Source organism: Rhopalosiphum maidis, chromosome 1 (assembly GCF_003676215.2).
Source record: "Rhopalosiphum maidis isolate BTI-1 chromosome 1, ASM367621v3, whole genome shotgun sequence".
NCBI lineage: Eukaryota > Metazoa > Arthropoda > Insecta > Hemiptera > Aphididae > Rhopalosiphum > Rhopalosiphum maidis.
In genome coordinates this window covers 73186743-73202219 of record NC_040877.1, presented here as the reverse complement: position 1 = coordinate 73202219, position 15477 = coordinate 73186743, and the positions used below count along the sequence as shown (strand labels likewise).

The window sequence follows — 15477 nt, the reverse complement described above, 5'->3', positions numbered from 1 at the left end:
TAGTAAATAAATATCAATAATCACCTCGGCACCTCATATAATTTTAAACTGACTAAGAATGGAGACATTCAACTGTGACTCTTTTCTTGATCCAGAATGGCTGGTGGGCCACAATTTTAATGTCATTGGATCTCAAACATTCCTGGTTCCAAATTTATTAACATTCAACTCATTATCATATTTTTTTTTTATTATAACCATTCATTTTCTATAATTGGACATAACTTTATTGTAAAATATTAACTGTACACATAATACATTTACAGCTAAAATGTTAAATAATATATGTTTACATATAGCAAACACTTTGGTATATTATTGTACACTGACACACTGTAGATATATGAAGTATTAAAACAACTAATTAGTTATATGTTCAAATGTTCAGAATATGGGTACATCCAAATAAATATTATAGGTACATTGTTAAGAATGTTATACTTCGTTTTATTTTGTATATTCTAAATTTTAAAAACTATTATTGAACACACTTTATAAAATGTATTAAACAAATTGTAATTTACCATTTAAATTTATTAAAGTGCTAGTAGTTCTATAGCAAAGAAAAATATTTATGGAGTCTTTTAGACAATGATAAAAGTATTTAAAATTATTACATTATTACTTCCATAAAATTATTAACCCATTAATTGAGGAGGTGGAGGTATCATATTATTCATCATTTGAGGTGGTCCAGGATTATACATAGGTGGAGGAGGGAACATATGAGACATCATATTTGAACCAGGTTGATGCATCATGTTATGTTGTGGTGGGGGTGGTAGAGATGGCGGAGGAGGTTTCATGGGAGGTGGTGGTTTCATTTGTTCAACTTTATATGCAAATTGCAAATAAAATTGTTTTGCTTGAGTATTCCAATGAGCCCAAAATTTCATTTCAGATTTATCTACTTCACGACTTGGAACTTTAAAGGAAATTGTTTCGTAAGGTTCTGCAGCAAACAACAAATACTGCCATTTCCTGTCAGGTGGCTCAATTCTTTGTTCATATGCTGACATAAAACGATGACGTGGACGTACATTATCAGTAATTTCTAAACAAATATAAGACAATAAAAGTTAAACACATCATATATTCTAATTAAAAACAAATATAGTGCATAAAAAAATTACAAACCAGGATAATCAATTTGAAAGAGTAAACTTTGTTGGCCTGTTTCTGGATCTTTTTGTTTCGTAACTCGATATCCAGGCCGTCCAATTTTAACAAACTTTTTAGTTTCTACTCGTGGTTTTTCAGGAGCTGGCTGTTGCGGAGCATCTTTAGCTTCTTTAGCTGCTCGACGTGCTAAATTTGCTTGATGTTTTTTACCTTGTGTATGGGCTAAATAACTACCCTCATTATTATGTAGAGTAAGACACAGTTTACATTCGTAGGACCCTATAACATGTATACATAATTAAATATAAATTTTTCTATTTACATAAATGTAATAATAATAATTACCTAAATGATTTTTCATAAAATAAGGATCTTTTTGAAGATCAATAGTTTCCAAAGCCAATTGCCTAAGACGTTCACGTCTATCCTTATTAGTCTCTGTCCATGATGCAACACCACCACCACCAGTTTTACCACCAGGCCGATTTTGGTAATCCATTTTTGTAATTTAATTACAAAATCTCTGCATAATAAAAACAAAATTTCAATAAGTAAATAAATATATATTATATTATGAATAATGATATTTTGGTTAATACTTATGTTATTCTTAATTTGTCGATATATTGTAAATAGAATAATTAGGTAGACATTATGATTTTTAATACCAAAAGTTAAAACTGTATAGGTATACCGGGTACATAATCAAGCAATAAACTAGGATTTTCTAAATTTTCTTAATAAGGTAATTTTTAAATAGAACTTAGAAAAGAGGGCTGTTCACGCATTAGTTATGGTTACATTAATAAATTATAAAATACATTTAATTTTTAATTATTTCTTTAAGCAAAATATAATCCATCCAAAGCTAATCCGAAGTATTTTTATTTATTTATATTGCTGTGGGAAAGGTTATTGTAACACCCCCTCCCTTAGCTACACACCTGTACTTGATACTAAATTCTAATGTAGAAATATTGTTTTAAGATTATTATTTTAATATTAATATAGTTTTATTAAATATAAAATGGCTTAACTTCAAATGATAAATATGTATTAACAATATGTTATTATTCTAATATTTAACTTTTTTAAATTATATTTTGTTTCAATTTTTAATTTTATTCTATTAATTATTTATACTATATAATTGTAACAAAAGAGCAGTTTATAATTTACGCTTATGGCAAGTACTATGTAAGTAATATACATATTTGATACTCTAACCTTGAAATATTGATAATAATAATACTTGTCAAGTAGTAAATGATCCTATTTAATTTGTAAAACAAGGTTTGAACCAAGTTGAACTATATAACAAGAATAGTAAACATAATACCATGTATCTAATATTTCATAAGTTAACTTTAAATACCATAGTAAAAATATGTTTAGCTACCTAATATCAAAAATTTAAATTATGATACTTCACAATGGTTATTTAAATTTTGGAACAGAAAAAAGTCTCGGGGGGTAAGTTTAATGATAATTAAGAAATAATAATAATAATTTGTATATAAAAAATCTTCATACGCAATTTTCATGTTTCCTTTATTAGATTTTAAAATTTCCATTTAAAAAAAATAAAATCTGTTTAATACTGTTTGACGTACACTATCTTCGTCTATAACACACTCACACCTATACTGACCTACTGCACTATACTATATTAATATAATAATATAATACTATACAAGAGATCACCGTACTTAATTTATTGTATCATGCTTTAACCACCTATAATCTATATATGTATAAATATGTGTATAATCTACTGCCAATCCCTTAGGTAAAAACTAAAAACCAAAAATTATCGTTTTTATTAACTTTATCATAATTTTATCTACGGCTTTCCCCAGCAACCTAATATATATTAGGTATAAACTATAAATCTATAAATGTAAATATTATATCTTATTATTTTATTTTTGGTTTTCTATACCAAACTAACATATTATACAGGGTGATTATAAAAGTTTATATCATAAAATATCAAATAGAGTAATTATATAAATTTTATTTAAAATATTCTAATTTGTACTTCTTTCCCCCCAAGACTTTTTTCCCTACCATTATTTAAATCAATTTGAAGGCAATGCCTAAGGTAGGGGTCTTCAACCTGCCCTATCATAATATGCGGCCCACCATCACATTTGAAATTTAACATGTATATTTACTATTTCGATAAATTTACTCAATAATTGCATCGTCTCAGATCCAACCAAATTAGTTAGCAAAAAACAATGTCAGTTATCACGCTAAAAATAAAATAAAAATTTGCAATTAAAAAAATTTTTTTATCTATATATGTTTTAATAATAATAATAATTTGTAATTTAAAATGTTTTCATAAGAATTGTAATAATAAAACTAAATTTTTGTATAAAATACATGTTTTTAATACAAATGCGCCCGCAAGATTATTAAAAAATAATACGTGGCCCACTGCATAAAAAAGTTGAAAACCTCTGGCTTAGGGTTATAAAATAAATACAATAAATGTTTTAGTGTTATACATTACAATACACAATATAAAAGTTAAGCTGTTTCTAAGACTACTGAGTGGTTTAACAACCTATCTTAAAAGTGTTTTGGATATTACTATCTAGATTAAAAACAGTCTTACAAGATTCTTTGACAGACACTTTTATACATTGTCATGTTGAGAGAGTGATAGCTATACAAAATGTGTTTAAATCCTATTTTTTAATTAATAGGCGTGAGTATATGATTGAGGTTTAATGGGTATTAACACAAGTCAATATTAGAGAATAGTTAAATGCCCAAATAGTTATACCTTATATTCCACTTAAATGTCATATAATTAATTATTGTAACACAAAAATGCATTAGAGCATCTATAAGTCAAATATGTAAATCAATGTCTTACAACTCCTTAATTAAAGTTTTGACTGTATATTGGGGTCATTACTGCAATAAATGATATTAAACTTACCAGGAAAATTCACGAAACTTATGGAGCCGTTCTATGGTATTGAGATTATCATAAAATCCACATGAAAAATAGAACAAATTATTAAACTATGAGCAACTAGATCAAATTATGTTAAACAAGAATGGAAATTTTTCTAAATTTTATACCTGATAATTAATACATCGAAACTTGATAGTTGTTCAGGTGCAGGATTCTTGACTTTAAAGTTATGACGTTTTAGTTAAATAAATGGTAGAATACCTCCCTCAAGCTTGAAGCTTGAACACTTGCCGTTTGGTAAACTACGACCGTATATGATAATAGGATAAAACAATATTTAATCAAGACATTGATACCACAACAACTTCGCGTTTGAAATAAACACAAACAATTAGAAACCGTCAACCGAGCAATGATCCAGCCATGAAAAATAAACTGACTTATATACTATATAAAGTTTATTACTTCCTTGTTTTGGATAGGTCCAAATATTAAATTAAATTAAAATATCCATAAAAAATTATAATAATGATAATTTTCAATGGCAAAAAGTCGACCTTAATGTGATATTATTGTATTAAACGACATTTTTTGTCCAATTATATACGACACTGGTACGTAACCTAAACACGTTGTGACTACCGTTACCACATACCAATCGTACCGGAACGCCGTCCTTATTGATAATTATTATTTACTTACAAAACTATAAAATCGTGGATTATCATACTGATTTCTCGAAACCTTTTTCTATTTTCCTAAACCCATCTGCGTCCCGCAGTCCGCATTAGTAGCTTAATACTTCTCGTTTATTTATCGTACAACGTTTGACGGTTAAGAGTGAATTCGTATCAGCCAACTATCCGTCATTCAAAGATATATTTCTATTAGTTATTGCTACTTCATCCGTTCAATCAACTGCCGATAGAAAAACTTGCATTCTAGAAAAATGGAGGCCGAAGACAACATTCAGAAAATGTATAAATACTTTGGTATACTTGCCGATGCTAAGGAAAACATTGCCGAAGTAAGTTTAACGTAAATCATATTTGTGTGTCTTCTTTGCATCAAAGATTTTAAAGAATAATTATTACGATGCCGAAAGAAATAGAGTATTATATTTTTATTTTTATTTAACACTTGACCCAGTTGAAATTAATATGAGTAATTTTTACAACTTAATCTAAACATTTTTTTGGCCAATTTGAGCAATTGCTCAGAAGCTTGTTAGATAGAATATCAAACTGAACATGGTTATGTTTGTAAATTAATTTAATAGATATCTAAATAAAATGTTCTATTAAAATTTTAACTTGTATTTAAATTTTTGTATAATAGTTAACATTAATATTAATATAATTAAACTAATTGCTCAATTTAAGGTTCTCTACTGCACTTAAGTTTATACTTTATTCTATTCTAGAACATAATGTAATATATTATGTTATCCTTGTACAGTATAATATAGTATGTCTAGTCAAGGATTCTTAAGTTTTACTGTTTTCGTACTTCAAATTAAACACGTTCATATTTTAATTGTTGTATCCTTTTAATTCTATAATATAAGTTCTTTTTCACTGAGTATGTTGAGGGAGTTTCCCTGCATAGCATAAAATGCTAATAATAGAACTAGTTCTAAAGGCTCCTATTGATAAATAAATCCCTTTGTTGTGGATAGAGTCTAATGTTTTTAATAGATTTTCTTTGGCTGTAATATAAATTTGAGAGCCGTACTGTATTTGTGATAAAATAAGAGATTTATAAACTATGTTGAGTGATTTCATGCTGGCATTCCATATATGGTGGGAAGTGATTATATGACATTCATTCGGATTTTGCATGTGCTTTTGAGTTTTAGATTCTGAACAGAATGATGAATGTATTGATTTGATTTTACTATGATGTGTGTTTTTTTATTATTATTTTTTTTGTGTATCATGTTTTGGAGTAGTAATAATGCTCTGATTTTTGACTTCAACCCCTATCTGAAAAAAAAATGAATCTAGTTAGTACTTTGGGGGGGGGGGGGGTCAAAAGTAAAAAATGTCCAGTAGTTTTCTAAAGTGCCAGGAATAAGGAATAAACCTAAAAAGTAACGTAAAAATGGAAATTTTTACGCATATCAGTTTTTGACTAAATCAATTTTTTTATGTTGCTGTAACTCAAAAACAAATCATTGTAAATACTTGAAATTCTCACTAAATGTTTATATTAGTGTTATCTATTTAAGGTTATATTTTTACTTTTTTTAAGCTATTTATAAACAATTGAATATTTTGATTTTTCTAAGTTTTTTTTTTTGAAATGCCGATAAAAAAAATTTGGCTTTCCAAAAAATCTTTAAAATTTATTAGAGAGTTTATTATAAGTTGTACTTATCGTAATAAAAAAAAATAAAATATGTTTGTCACAATTTTTGTTTATAATCATTTAAAGTTCAAATGTTTTCGAAATATGTCAAAATCGCAAAAGTTAGCAAGTAATTTTGATGTTGAAGATTCATAAAATTTTTGTGAATTATACCTAAGGTTAAATTATCCAATACAAGGTTCTCTATAACGTTTTTTTCAAAAAACAGTAAAAAAAAACTACAGCGTCAATATAGAAAAAATTTTATGAGCGTATAAAATTTTATATTTTACAAAATCACGTAAAATAACGATATAATATCCTAAAATGACTTACAATATATTGTTATTCAAAAAGTATAAGTCGTAAAAAACTTGAAACTTTCACCAATAGTTAAGAAAAATGAATTATAATTTAAATTTAGGTAATAATAAATACCTATACATCCTAGACTGACAAATCATATCTTTTCAGAATCGTTTTTCGTATACAATGATACTTGTCATTGCATTCAAATTTAACACATCCATTATAGTGACCTACTTTCCACCTCTACTATACAGCAAAGTGATACCCAATTGCCCACCTTTTTTTTTTATGTGAGGAGTCCATTGAGTTTGTTGTTGAGTATGATTCCAAGCATGCGGAGAGTTTCATAAATGGGTATCGGAGAATATTTGAGGTATAATTTGCTTTTGGAATAGTATGTAAGGTAATGCATAGACTTTTACTAGCAGTGAAACCAAATTTTTTTGACCGATGTTGGAGTAAATTTAGTGAATTTGTATATTGTATACCTACTGGATACACAAGGTATCAGCTCATCGAGTTATAAGATTTCTAAAGTTTGATTACAGCTACTGTATGATTTAATAACTTGATTCAATTATATTTTCTACTAATATTTGTACTAAAATAAAATTATGACCAAACGCTCATAACTGGCCCATATTTTGAGTTGCTCACAGAGATCTTCTTAGTAGCTTGCCTGCCCAATCTGGGTCAGGTATTAATTAAGATTCAATGAATTATCTTTATTCATATTGTTTTATATAGTTCTAAAATAATTAAAATATATTCTGTTTATGTTTTCTGATAGGTGTTTTATATTTACTTTAAAAAATTTAATGACTTGTAAATAGGTTACAGAAAAAAAAAATTGGTATATGATTTAATTACCTACCTATAATATTTATATTGTGAGTAAACCATTGAGTCCTTATAATATTTTGAATATACTTACATACTTTGACTATCAAGAATAAATTATTTATAAATACTTTATAGAAAGAGCCCGAGTATTTGGAAATATTATCTGCAGTTAAAGGATCAACTAAAGAAAAAAGACTCGCATCTCAATTTATAACCAGATTCTTTAAACATTTTCCAAACCTTGCTGCTCAAGCATTAGAGGCTCAACTTGATCTTTGTGAAGATGAAGATATTTGTGTAAGTAAATAGGTGATTTATGTCTATTATATACTTACTAGTTAATACTATATAATGTTTAATCAATAAACAGTATTTTACATCTATACAATATGTTACATATTCTTAGATACGAAAACAAGCAATTAAAGATTTGCCAGTATTATGTAAAGAGTCTAAAGAATACCTGACTAAAATAGCTGATATATTAGCTCAATTGCTTCAGGCTGATGACCCACAAGAATTACTTACAGCTCAGAATTCTTTATTATCACTCTTTAAGATTGATGCTAAAGGTAAATATTTTCAAACAATATGAACAATTTATAAACTACTTATGTGATTACTTATTTTTCTATTAAGGTGCCTTAACTGGAATATTCAGTCAAATGCAATCAAATGAAGAAGTGGTAAGAGAACGTTCTATGAAATTTATATTGAACAAAGTAATGGCATTGGGTAAAGAAATAATTAAAAGAGATGTAGAAGATTTAATAATAGCAGAATGCAAAAAAGTTATGCAAAATATTACTTGTGAAGAATTTGAAACACTCATGACTATCTTATCATCGACTCATCTAATTAATACACCAGATGGTCAAAAAGAACTCGTTGAACTCTTAGCAAGCACAGCTGAACTTGATCAGTTTTTTAATCCCAAAGATTTAGATCAAGTCAATCGATTCATAACTTGTCTAGATTTTGCTATTCCATTTTTTTCGGTAAATATTTATTATAAAGTTCAAATTTTGATTAAACTAATGACTGTAATTTTAATTTTATTTCAGGCTCATGTAGAATCCACAAAGTTTATTGTATATATATGTGAATTGTTGAATCGCTATACCCTTATAAAAGATAATGATAAACAATTTATCATTTTAAAGTCATTAGCAGAATCTGTACCATTTTGTGGTAAACTAATGAACCCTGAAGCAGTAGTTGGACAAGTGTACCAAGCTTTATTAGTAAGTAGTTGAAATTATTTAACACGTTCATGGCCATGTGTCAACCATAGTTAGACATAGGGTTTTCTTTACATAAACCCATGTCAAGTATAGTTGACATGGGGTCCATTGTATTGTATACAGAATTATTGGAACCTGGTTTATTCTAACAAATGTTATGATACTATGGTTTTTTTAAACACTTCTCTACAAATCTAAAGGTGTATTTGGTTTTTAAATTTGACTACTAGATAGCGATATAAGTAATATTCATTGTAGGCATTCTATGTTGTGGTTTTTTTAACCGACTTCTCAAATTATGCCATGGCCGTGAATATATTAAAAAGTTCATTAAGGTATTATCAACAATGACATTGTCAAATTTGTTAATAGTTTAACCTAAAATATCTATTATCTATCATTTAATTTTACATTTTATTACAATTATATATATATGTGTGTTTGAATCATTAGTTGATTAAAATATATCTCCTGAAGATTAGTTCAAATTACACCTTTCTAACCCACTTGGTAACTCAGACCAATTTATTTTAGTTATTTATTACCATTAATATACTCTCTAGCTGATCGCAATTATGCTGTAAACATACAGTCCATAAATTACCTGAGCAATAAAACCAACTCCAACTTTTTTATCTCCGATTTTTTTTTTAAATTCTACTTTGTGTTAATTTTTATTGTTAATGATCTGCTACTTATGATTAAGATAAACCTCCTCGTTGTTGTATGTCATTAGCAAATTTGGACTTCTCTTACATTAGCTTTGTCTTGATTATTGTTGATTTATATTGAGCTATTAACTTATTCTATTACTTCCTATTGCTTGGATCCAGCATATTGTTTTAATAAATATAAGGATATGGCAGGATATGAATATATTTTTTAAGGTCAGTTTTGAACTTAATTATGTAAAGAAGACTTGTATGAATATGTGTACATGGTATAGTTTAAACTTTGACTCAATGAATCGAAGCAAAGTAAAAATGTATTTCTTCACAACTGACCTGCAACATTTTGTAAAGAAAACCAAAATTTGTTTTAAAAACTTTGGTTTTTAAATATTTTGTTCAATTAGTAATAATTGTATAGATTCAGTTTTTAAAAATATTAGCTAATAATTTTTAATTACCTAATCCATAATTTTTTGAACAAAAATATCAACCCAAAATCTATTAATAGAAAAGGTATAAACATGTCTAGTTTCTATAAGGGGCATACAAATTGTAAGTAATTATTAATTTTAACCTTGAGTATGTTATTTAAGTTTAAAATAAATATCCAATTGTAGGATTTAGTTACTGTTCCTGAGAATGATTCCAATAAGAAAGTTGAAGATATGGATTTACATCGCGTTGAAGCACTTTTGTATACTTTTCACAAACTTGGAAAACAATGTCCAGATTTTTTAAGCAAAGACCCTGAAAGACAGAAAGATTTTAAGAAAAAGTAGAATAATCAAAAAAATCTATCTTGTTATTTGTTTTAAATTACATTTTCTTATTGTTTTTAGGTTATTGTACGTTGGAACGTGTACTCAAACATTTGTGAAAATTGTTAGGCAAGACTTAAAAGAAAAGGAGGAAGAAGATGTAAAAAATGATCCAGTTGTTGAAAAAAAACTAGAAGGATTAAGATTAGCATGTAACATAAATACTTTAATTAAAGAGTTATTCAACATACCTCCTAGATTTAAAGCAACTGTCATCCTATCTTGGATTAGTGGAGCAACTAAGTCCAAACTTGTAAGTAACACTCGATTTAAATTATGAAAGTGATACAATTAATTATTTTTATTGTAGGCGCAAATCATTCAAGAGGGTAAAAAGCATGAACCTATTATAGTAGATGGAAAATCTAAACGGATTGATGGCAGTAATAATAGCCAACAAATATATCAGCCTCCAAAGGATAAATTTAGTGCCAAATTCTCTAACAATACAACTAGTAACTATACCACTTTTATAACTTACTATCAACTGTAGTAAATCTTTGTAAAATTTCCATTTTAGATAATAATCGTCGTGGTGGTGGTACTGGTTGGAACACTAAAAGATCATTCGACACCAACAATGGCAATCGCCGATCATGGCGACCATACTAATGTAAATTAGAATTCAATTCAATTTTTTTCACTGACGTGTTCTTAGTACTAATCATATAATAAGTACATTGCTGATTTAATTGTTAAATGTTAATAGTTTTCATTTATTTTTAAGCAATAATGCTAATTATAGTATGATTTAGTATTATTGAATGATGTACATATTAATTTTTTTCTGACCAATTATTTTGTAAATTCACTAAGCATAGCCATCTTATAATATGCTAGTTTAATATTCAAGTATAGTTATTTGACAAATAATAAAATTAATTCTTAATTAGTTTGAAAGTATATTTTTTATCATAATCAGTATAACACTTTTCTTAAAAAATTGTATTTTTCAATATAAAAAAAAACAACAAAAAATTGAGACTATCAAAGAATTTTTAAATTAATTTAATATAATAATATATACATAATAATTTTTTATAAATGGCAGCAGTTATTTTCTTTTTACATTACTTTTTTTTATATAAAATATATGACAACTTTTGTATTGATCATTATAGTATGGCCGCTTATTACTATCAATTATCTGTTATCAGTAATTGTTGGTCCAAAATATTGGTGCATGGTGGTCAAATACCATAGTAAATGCTCAAAGTAATACAATATACAATTAGTTATTGAACTGTTAAATCTATTTACTGTAAACAATAAACATTTCTGTCTTCTGATATATTTTTAAAATTAAAATGCTGATGCTCTGTGCCATTGTTGGGTATTCTAATAAAACAACAAACAAAAATATCTCTTTCTATTGTTTTCCAAAAGTTAAGATGAATGCTGCGTCAGACCTGAAAATGAAAATGAATAAACAACAAAATGCTTGGTTGAAATCATTACATAGACTTGATCTACCAAATAAAAATATTGACTACATGCGTGTATGTTCTGCTCATTTTAAATCTGGTAAACTAGCCAAATACCAAGCCGAAAATGATCCAGATTGGTATCCAACATTAAATATGGGTTATTGTGTTACTAGTGGTAAGAGTAAATTATTAGATATAGGTATAATGATGAATTTATGAATTTAATATAATAGGCTAATATAAAACTAAATTCACAATTACCATTAAAAGTATATCAATTGAATCTTTGTTAAATATTAAATATTATTGCTAAAGGTGTAGCTACTTCTTCTGTCATGAAAAAGCATCAAAGTGCTACTAAAAGGATATTCACAAATAAAATAAATGAATCAAATACTACAATTTCAATTAACAATGTAAAAATACCAAATTTAGTTTTAAAAATTAGTCCTAATTATTAATCAAAATTTTCTATTTAGGATTTAGTTACTGTAGGTATTGAAAATGTAAATAAGCCAATTGACACTGGTATATCGTCTTCAACTGAAATGACAATGATTGACATACAAACATTACAAAATAACTTATTAATACCAAAATTAAAATCTAAAATCGACTATTTAAATTTAAGTGAAAAAAATTTTGAGAATAGACCAAAAATGTTAACATATTATACTGGGTTAGAAAACATTCAACTGTTTAATTTAATACTAGAGCAGATTAAACCAGGGTTAACTTCCAGCAATCAAAGATTATCAGAATTCCAAAAGTTATTATTATGCTTAATGAAATTAATATTAAATTGTGGATTTGGGTTACAGATTTAATATTACTAGTTCAGCTGTTTCTAATATATTTTGTAAAGTAATATTTCTTTTAGAGCATATGTTCAAAAAATTAATTTACTGGCCTGATAGAGAATATTTGCTTACCTTAATGCCTAAATCATTTTTCAATGCATTTGGCAATTCTGTTGCAGTAATAATTGATTGTTTTGAAATTGAAATTGAAAAACCATTAAATTTAAATGCCAGAGCTCAAACGTGGTCATCTTATAAAAATAAAAATACTGTAAATACTTGATTGCAATTACTCCACAAGGTATTATTTCATATATATCTGATGGTTGGGGGGAGGTGGAGTTAGTGAAAACCATATGACAGAAAATTACAACTTCTTAGAAAATGTATTGCCTGTGATATAGTATTAGCGGACCGAGGGTTTACTATAAATGAGTGTTGGATTTCATTATGCTACATTAAAAATCCTGCATTCACTAAAGGACAACCTCAGTTACATCCTTGTAGTATTGAGGAAACAAGAAAAATAGCGTCTGTTCGAATTCATGTAGAACGAGTTATAGGTTTAACTCGTTTAAAATACACAATACTTAATGGCCCTGTTCAAATAAATACCCTTAAACACCAAATTGACAAATCATATCTCTTTGATTCGATTGTCACTGTATGTTGCTCTTTAATAAATTTATGTAGTTCAGTTGTACCTTTAAATTAAGTATATTACATTTTTATAATTTTTTTAAGCTTACTAAATTATAAAAATATGAAATGTTTATTTGTTTCTATTACTAAAATAATAAAATAAAATTAATAAATTGTTACATAATAGACAATAGTTAAAACTTTAAAATATTATTTACAGGTTGAACATTTCCAATTTTCGTTTGGCTTGCGTTTTATACTTAAACATGTATAATGGTACCAAAGATTTAAACACCGTTCTTGAGAACACATTAAAATTTTACCCCCTTTGTCTGTCTTACACATACAATATGGATATATTTGTCCACTTAAAGATTGTTGATTTGTAGTTGTAACTCGGGTAAAATAGCTTCATAAAAGAACCATTTTGATTTAATAATTATTTCATTACACAATTTGTGGTTTATGTTGATGCGTTCTCTGTGATAGTTATTTGGCGACCAAATAACAATATCTGTATAATTTACACCACAAATCAGCATCTGTGTTTGAACTTTGTAGAAGTATGGATGGTTGTTTTTCAAATTTCTATCTGTTAAATAGTCAAGGTTATATCTTTTCCCTGACTTAGACTATAGGGACATTTTATTTCCAGACAACCTTTTTCACAACAGTCACAGTTAATTATCCCATCTGGACTTGCCCCCATGTATGGGATATTTGAATTAATGACTAATTCAGTAACTGAAAAATGTAAATAGTTGTTTTTTAATTTTTCAACGTATAATATTCGGCCATTTTTTTCATTAGTATTACTCCATTCTGTTGCTGCATTTTTAAATTTATTATTTGAGGGATAACAAATAGAATTTAATAAGGCTTATATTTGTGTTATATGTTTTTACTGAACACACATCCTTGACTCTGGATGCAGTTATACATCCACTTCTATACAAAAACCATTCTTTAGATTGTGACTGTTATCTAGTAAGTTCTTCAATTTTGTTACAATCATTCACAGTTAAAGAAAAATCCATACTAGAACCTAATGTGATAAGCTCTTCTCTACTAAGTAGTGCATTCTCATCTTGATAAATTCCATTAAAACTTTTAGGAAAAGAGTTAATTTTAAATTGTAAGGTGATACTACCTTTAAAATACCAGCATTGCAATTTATTTTTTTTAACTTGGAAAGAAAATTATGAAAAGTATCATTATCTTGAAGTATTTTGGGTAGTATTTTAATCAAATCAGTTTTTGAACAATGTGGATCAATAGTTTTTGGATGACTAAAATCTATAGAAGATATTTTTTTTGGTTCAGTATTTTTCTAAAAGGAGGTAACCCAATATGCTGAGACATCAGTAACTGATTTTTCTGATTCAGTTTTTTTCAAGCAAATGTACTGAAGAAAAAATAGCACAGCGCCAACATGCAAACAACATTCTCCTAGACCAGCCATGCAAGTACAATGAGCAGCTAACACATCTCCAGATTTTTTTTAAATAATCCATGGTATAAGTTTGGTATTATTCAACCTTTGAGAACGACACACCTATAAATTGTTCAAAGCAGAAGCAAAATTATACTAAGCAAAATAAACATTTTTAATAGCAGCTTTTAAGTATAAACTATCCTCTGAAACTACAAGCGTTTTATTATTAATATCAAGCTAATTTACATTGGATACCAATACTTACAAAAAAGTATACACTTCTAAACTTTTATAAGCCTTAAACTCTTGTAAAGTGTATGCACTTTTAATTAAGATAAGGTAATTAAATATATCAGGATATGTTACATCTGGTACTAAATCTAAATTGTTAGACCATTCAATAAATGGATCTTTAAGCATAAAATATAGATCATTGCAGCCGATATTACTTATCTTTTCTAGGTACCTTTTTTAACTTCCTTAGTCATACTCCTAATGTTATTACTTAGTGTTAAATCCATTATACTTGTAAATTAACACTAATACGTTATTAATACATGTAACACAGTTAATCGTTTATTTAGAACAAAATTTAATACAATAAACAATTAATAACAATTACCTATATAGCTATATTATTATAATATTCATTTATAAATGTCATGTATGTTGTAATGTATTATAATATGCAATATTTAATGCATTTTGGTAGTATCACCGGCGTTTTTGGACCACCAGTTATTGATGAGAATTAAAATAAGTTTGAACATAACCTTATAATAATATAATCATATAAGATTATTAATATTATTTGTACATGTTAAATTATACTTATATTATATTTGATAAAAATCAAAAATCGTTAATCACAATTTTTGTTTA

At 26.9% G+C, this 15477-nt stretch overlaps 3 protein-coding genes and 2 pseudogenes across 5 annotated transcripts; 3 read left to right on the top strand and 2 right to left on the bottom strand.

Annotated features, from left to right (window-relative positions):
* Window positions 1-519: 519 nt before the first annotated feature.
* Window positions 520-4383, bottom strand: LOC113547877 (splicing factor 3A subunit 2). 3 transcript variants are annotated; one of them, XM_026948433.1, is made up of 5 exons: window positions 4225-4383; window positions 4079-4109; window positions 1468-1645; window positions 1138-1401; window positions 520-1054 (listed from the first exon to the last, which is right to left on the bottom strand). In XM_026948433.1, exons 3-5 carry the CDS (start codon window positions 1619-1621, stop codon window positions 639-641), a joined length of 834 nt encoding a protein of 277 aa, XP_026804234.1. In that variant the 5' UTR covers window positions 1622-1645; window positions 4079-4109; window positions 4225-4383; the 3' UTR covers window positions 520-638. The 3 variants fall into 3 exon arrangements, with proteins under 3 accessions (XP_026804234.1, XP_026804235.1, XP_026804236.1); XM_026948434.1 differs by having other exon boundaries at window positions 4079-4135; window positions 4225-4316; XM_026948435.1 differs by having other exon boundaries at window positions 4079-4139; window positions 4225-4297.
* Window positions 4384-4759: 376 nt separating this feature from the next.
* LOC113549728 (apoptosis inhibitor 5) lies at window positions 4760-11183 on the top strand. Its single transcript, XM_026951176.1, has 9 exons — window positions 4760-5084; window positions 7694-7855; window positions 7965-8130; window positions 8198-8556; window positions 8623-8802; window positions 10091-10248; window positions 10313-10544; window positions 10602-10746; window positions 10812-11183. The coding sequence occupies exons 1-9, from the start codon at window positions 5007-5009 to the stop codon at window positions 10901-10903; spliced, it is 1572 nt and encodes a 523-aa protein (XP_026806977.1). The 5' UTR covers window positions 4760-5006; the 3' UTR covers window positions 10904-11183.
* Window positions 11184-11265: 82 nt separating this feature from the next.
* LOC113549730 lies at window positions 11266-11968 on the top strand. The gene has a single exon (XM_026951177.1). It carries the CDS (start codon window positions 11599-11601, stop codon window positions 11935-11937), a length of 339 nt encoding a protein of 112 aa, XP_026806978.1. The 5' UTR covers window positions 11266-11598; the 3' UTR covers window positions 11938-11968.
* A 591-nt stretch (window positions 11969-12559) lies between these two features.
* Window positions 12560-13233, top strand: LOC113552720 (annotated as a pseudogene).
* Window positions 13234-13555: 322 nt separating this feature from the next.
* On the bottom strand, window positions 13556-15172 carry LOC113549366 (annotated as a pseudogene).
* Window positions 15173-15477: the final 305 nt, after the last annotated feature.

What these genes read in the sequence shown, in the direction of transcription:
- LOC113549730 (XM_026951177.1), top strand. Translation starts at nt 11,599, where the DNA reads ATGCTGATGCTCTGTGCCATTGTTGGGTATTCTAATAAAACAACAAAC.
- LOC113547877 (XM_026948433.1), bottom strand. Translation starts at nt 1,621, where the DNA reads ATGGATTACCAAAATCGGCCTGGTGGTAAAACTGGTGGTGGTGGTGTT. An exon ending in TTTTATGAAAAATCATTTAG is followed by an intron (nt 1,402 to 1,467) that starts GTAATTATTATT and finishes TACATGTTATAG; the next exon opens with GGTCCTACGAATGTAAACTG. An exon ending in CTTTCAAATTGATTATCCTG is followed by an intron (nt 1,055 to 1,137) that starts GTTTGTAATTTT and finishes ATATTTGTTTAG; the next exon opens with AAATTACTGATAATGTACGT.
- LOC113549728 (XM_026951176.1), top strand. Translation starts at nt 5,007, where the DNA reads ATGGAGGCCGAAGACAACATTCAGAAAATGTATAAATACTTTGGTATA. An exon ending in GTGAAGATGAAGATATTTGT is followed by an intron (nt 7,856 to 7,964) that starts GTAAGTAAATAG and finishes ACATATTCTTAG; the next exon opens with ATACGAAAACAAGCAATTAA. An exon ending in TTGCTATTCCATTTTTTTCG is followed by an intron (nt 8,557 to 8,622) that starts GTAAATATTTAT and finishes ATTTTATTTCAG; the next exon opens with GCTCATGTAGAATCCACAAA.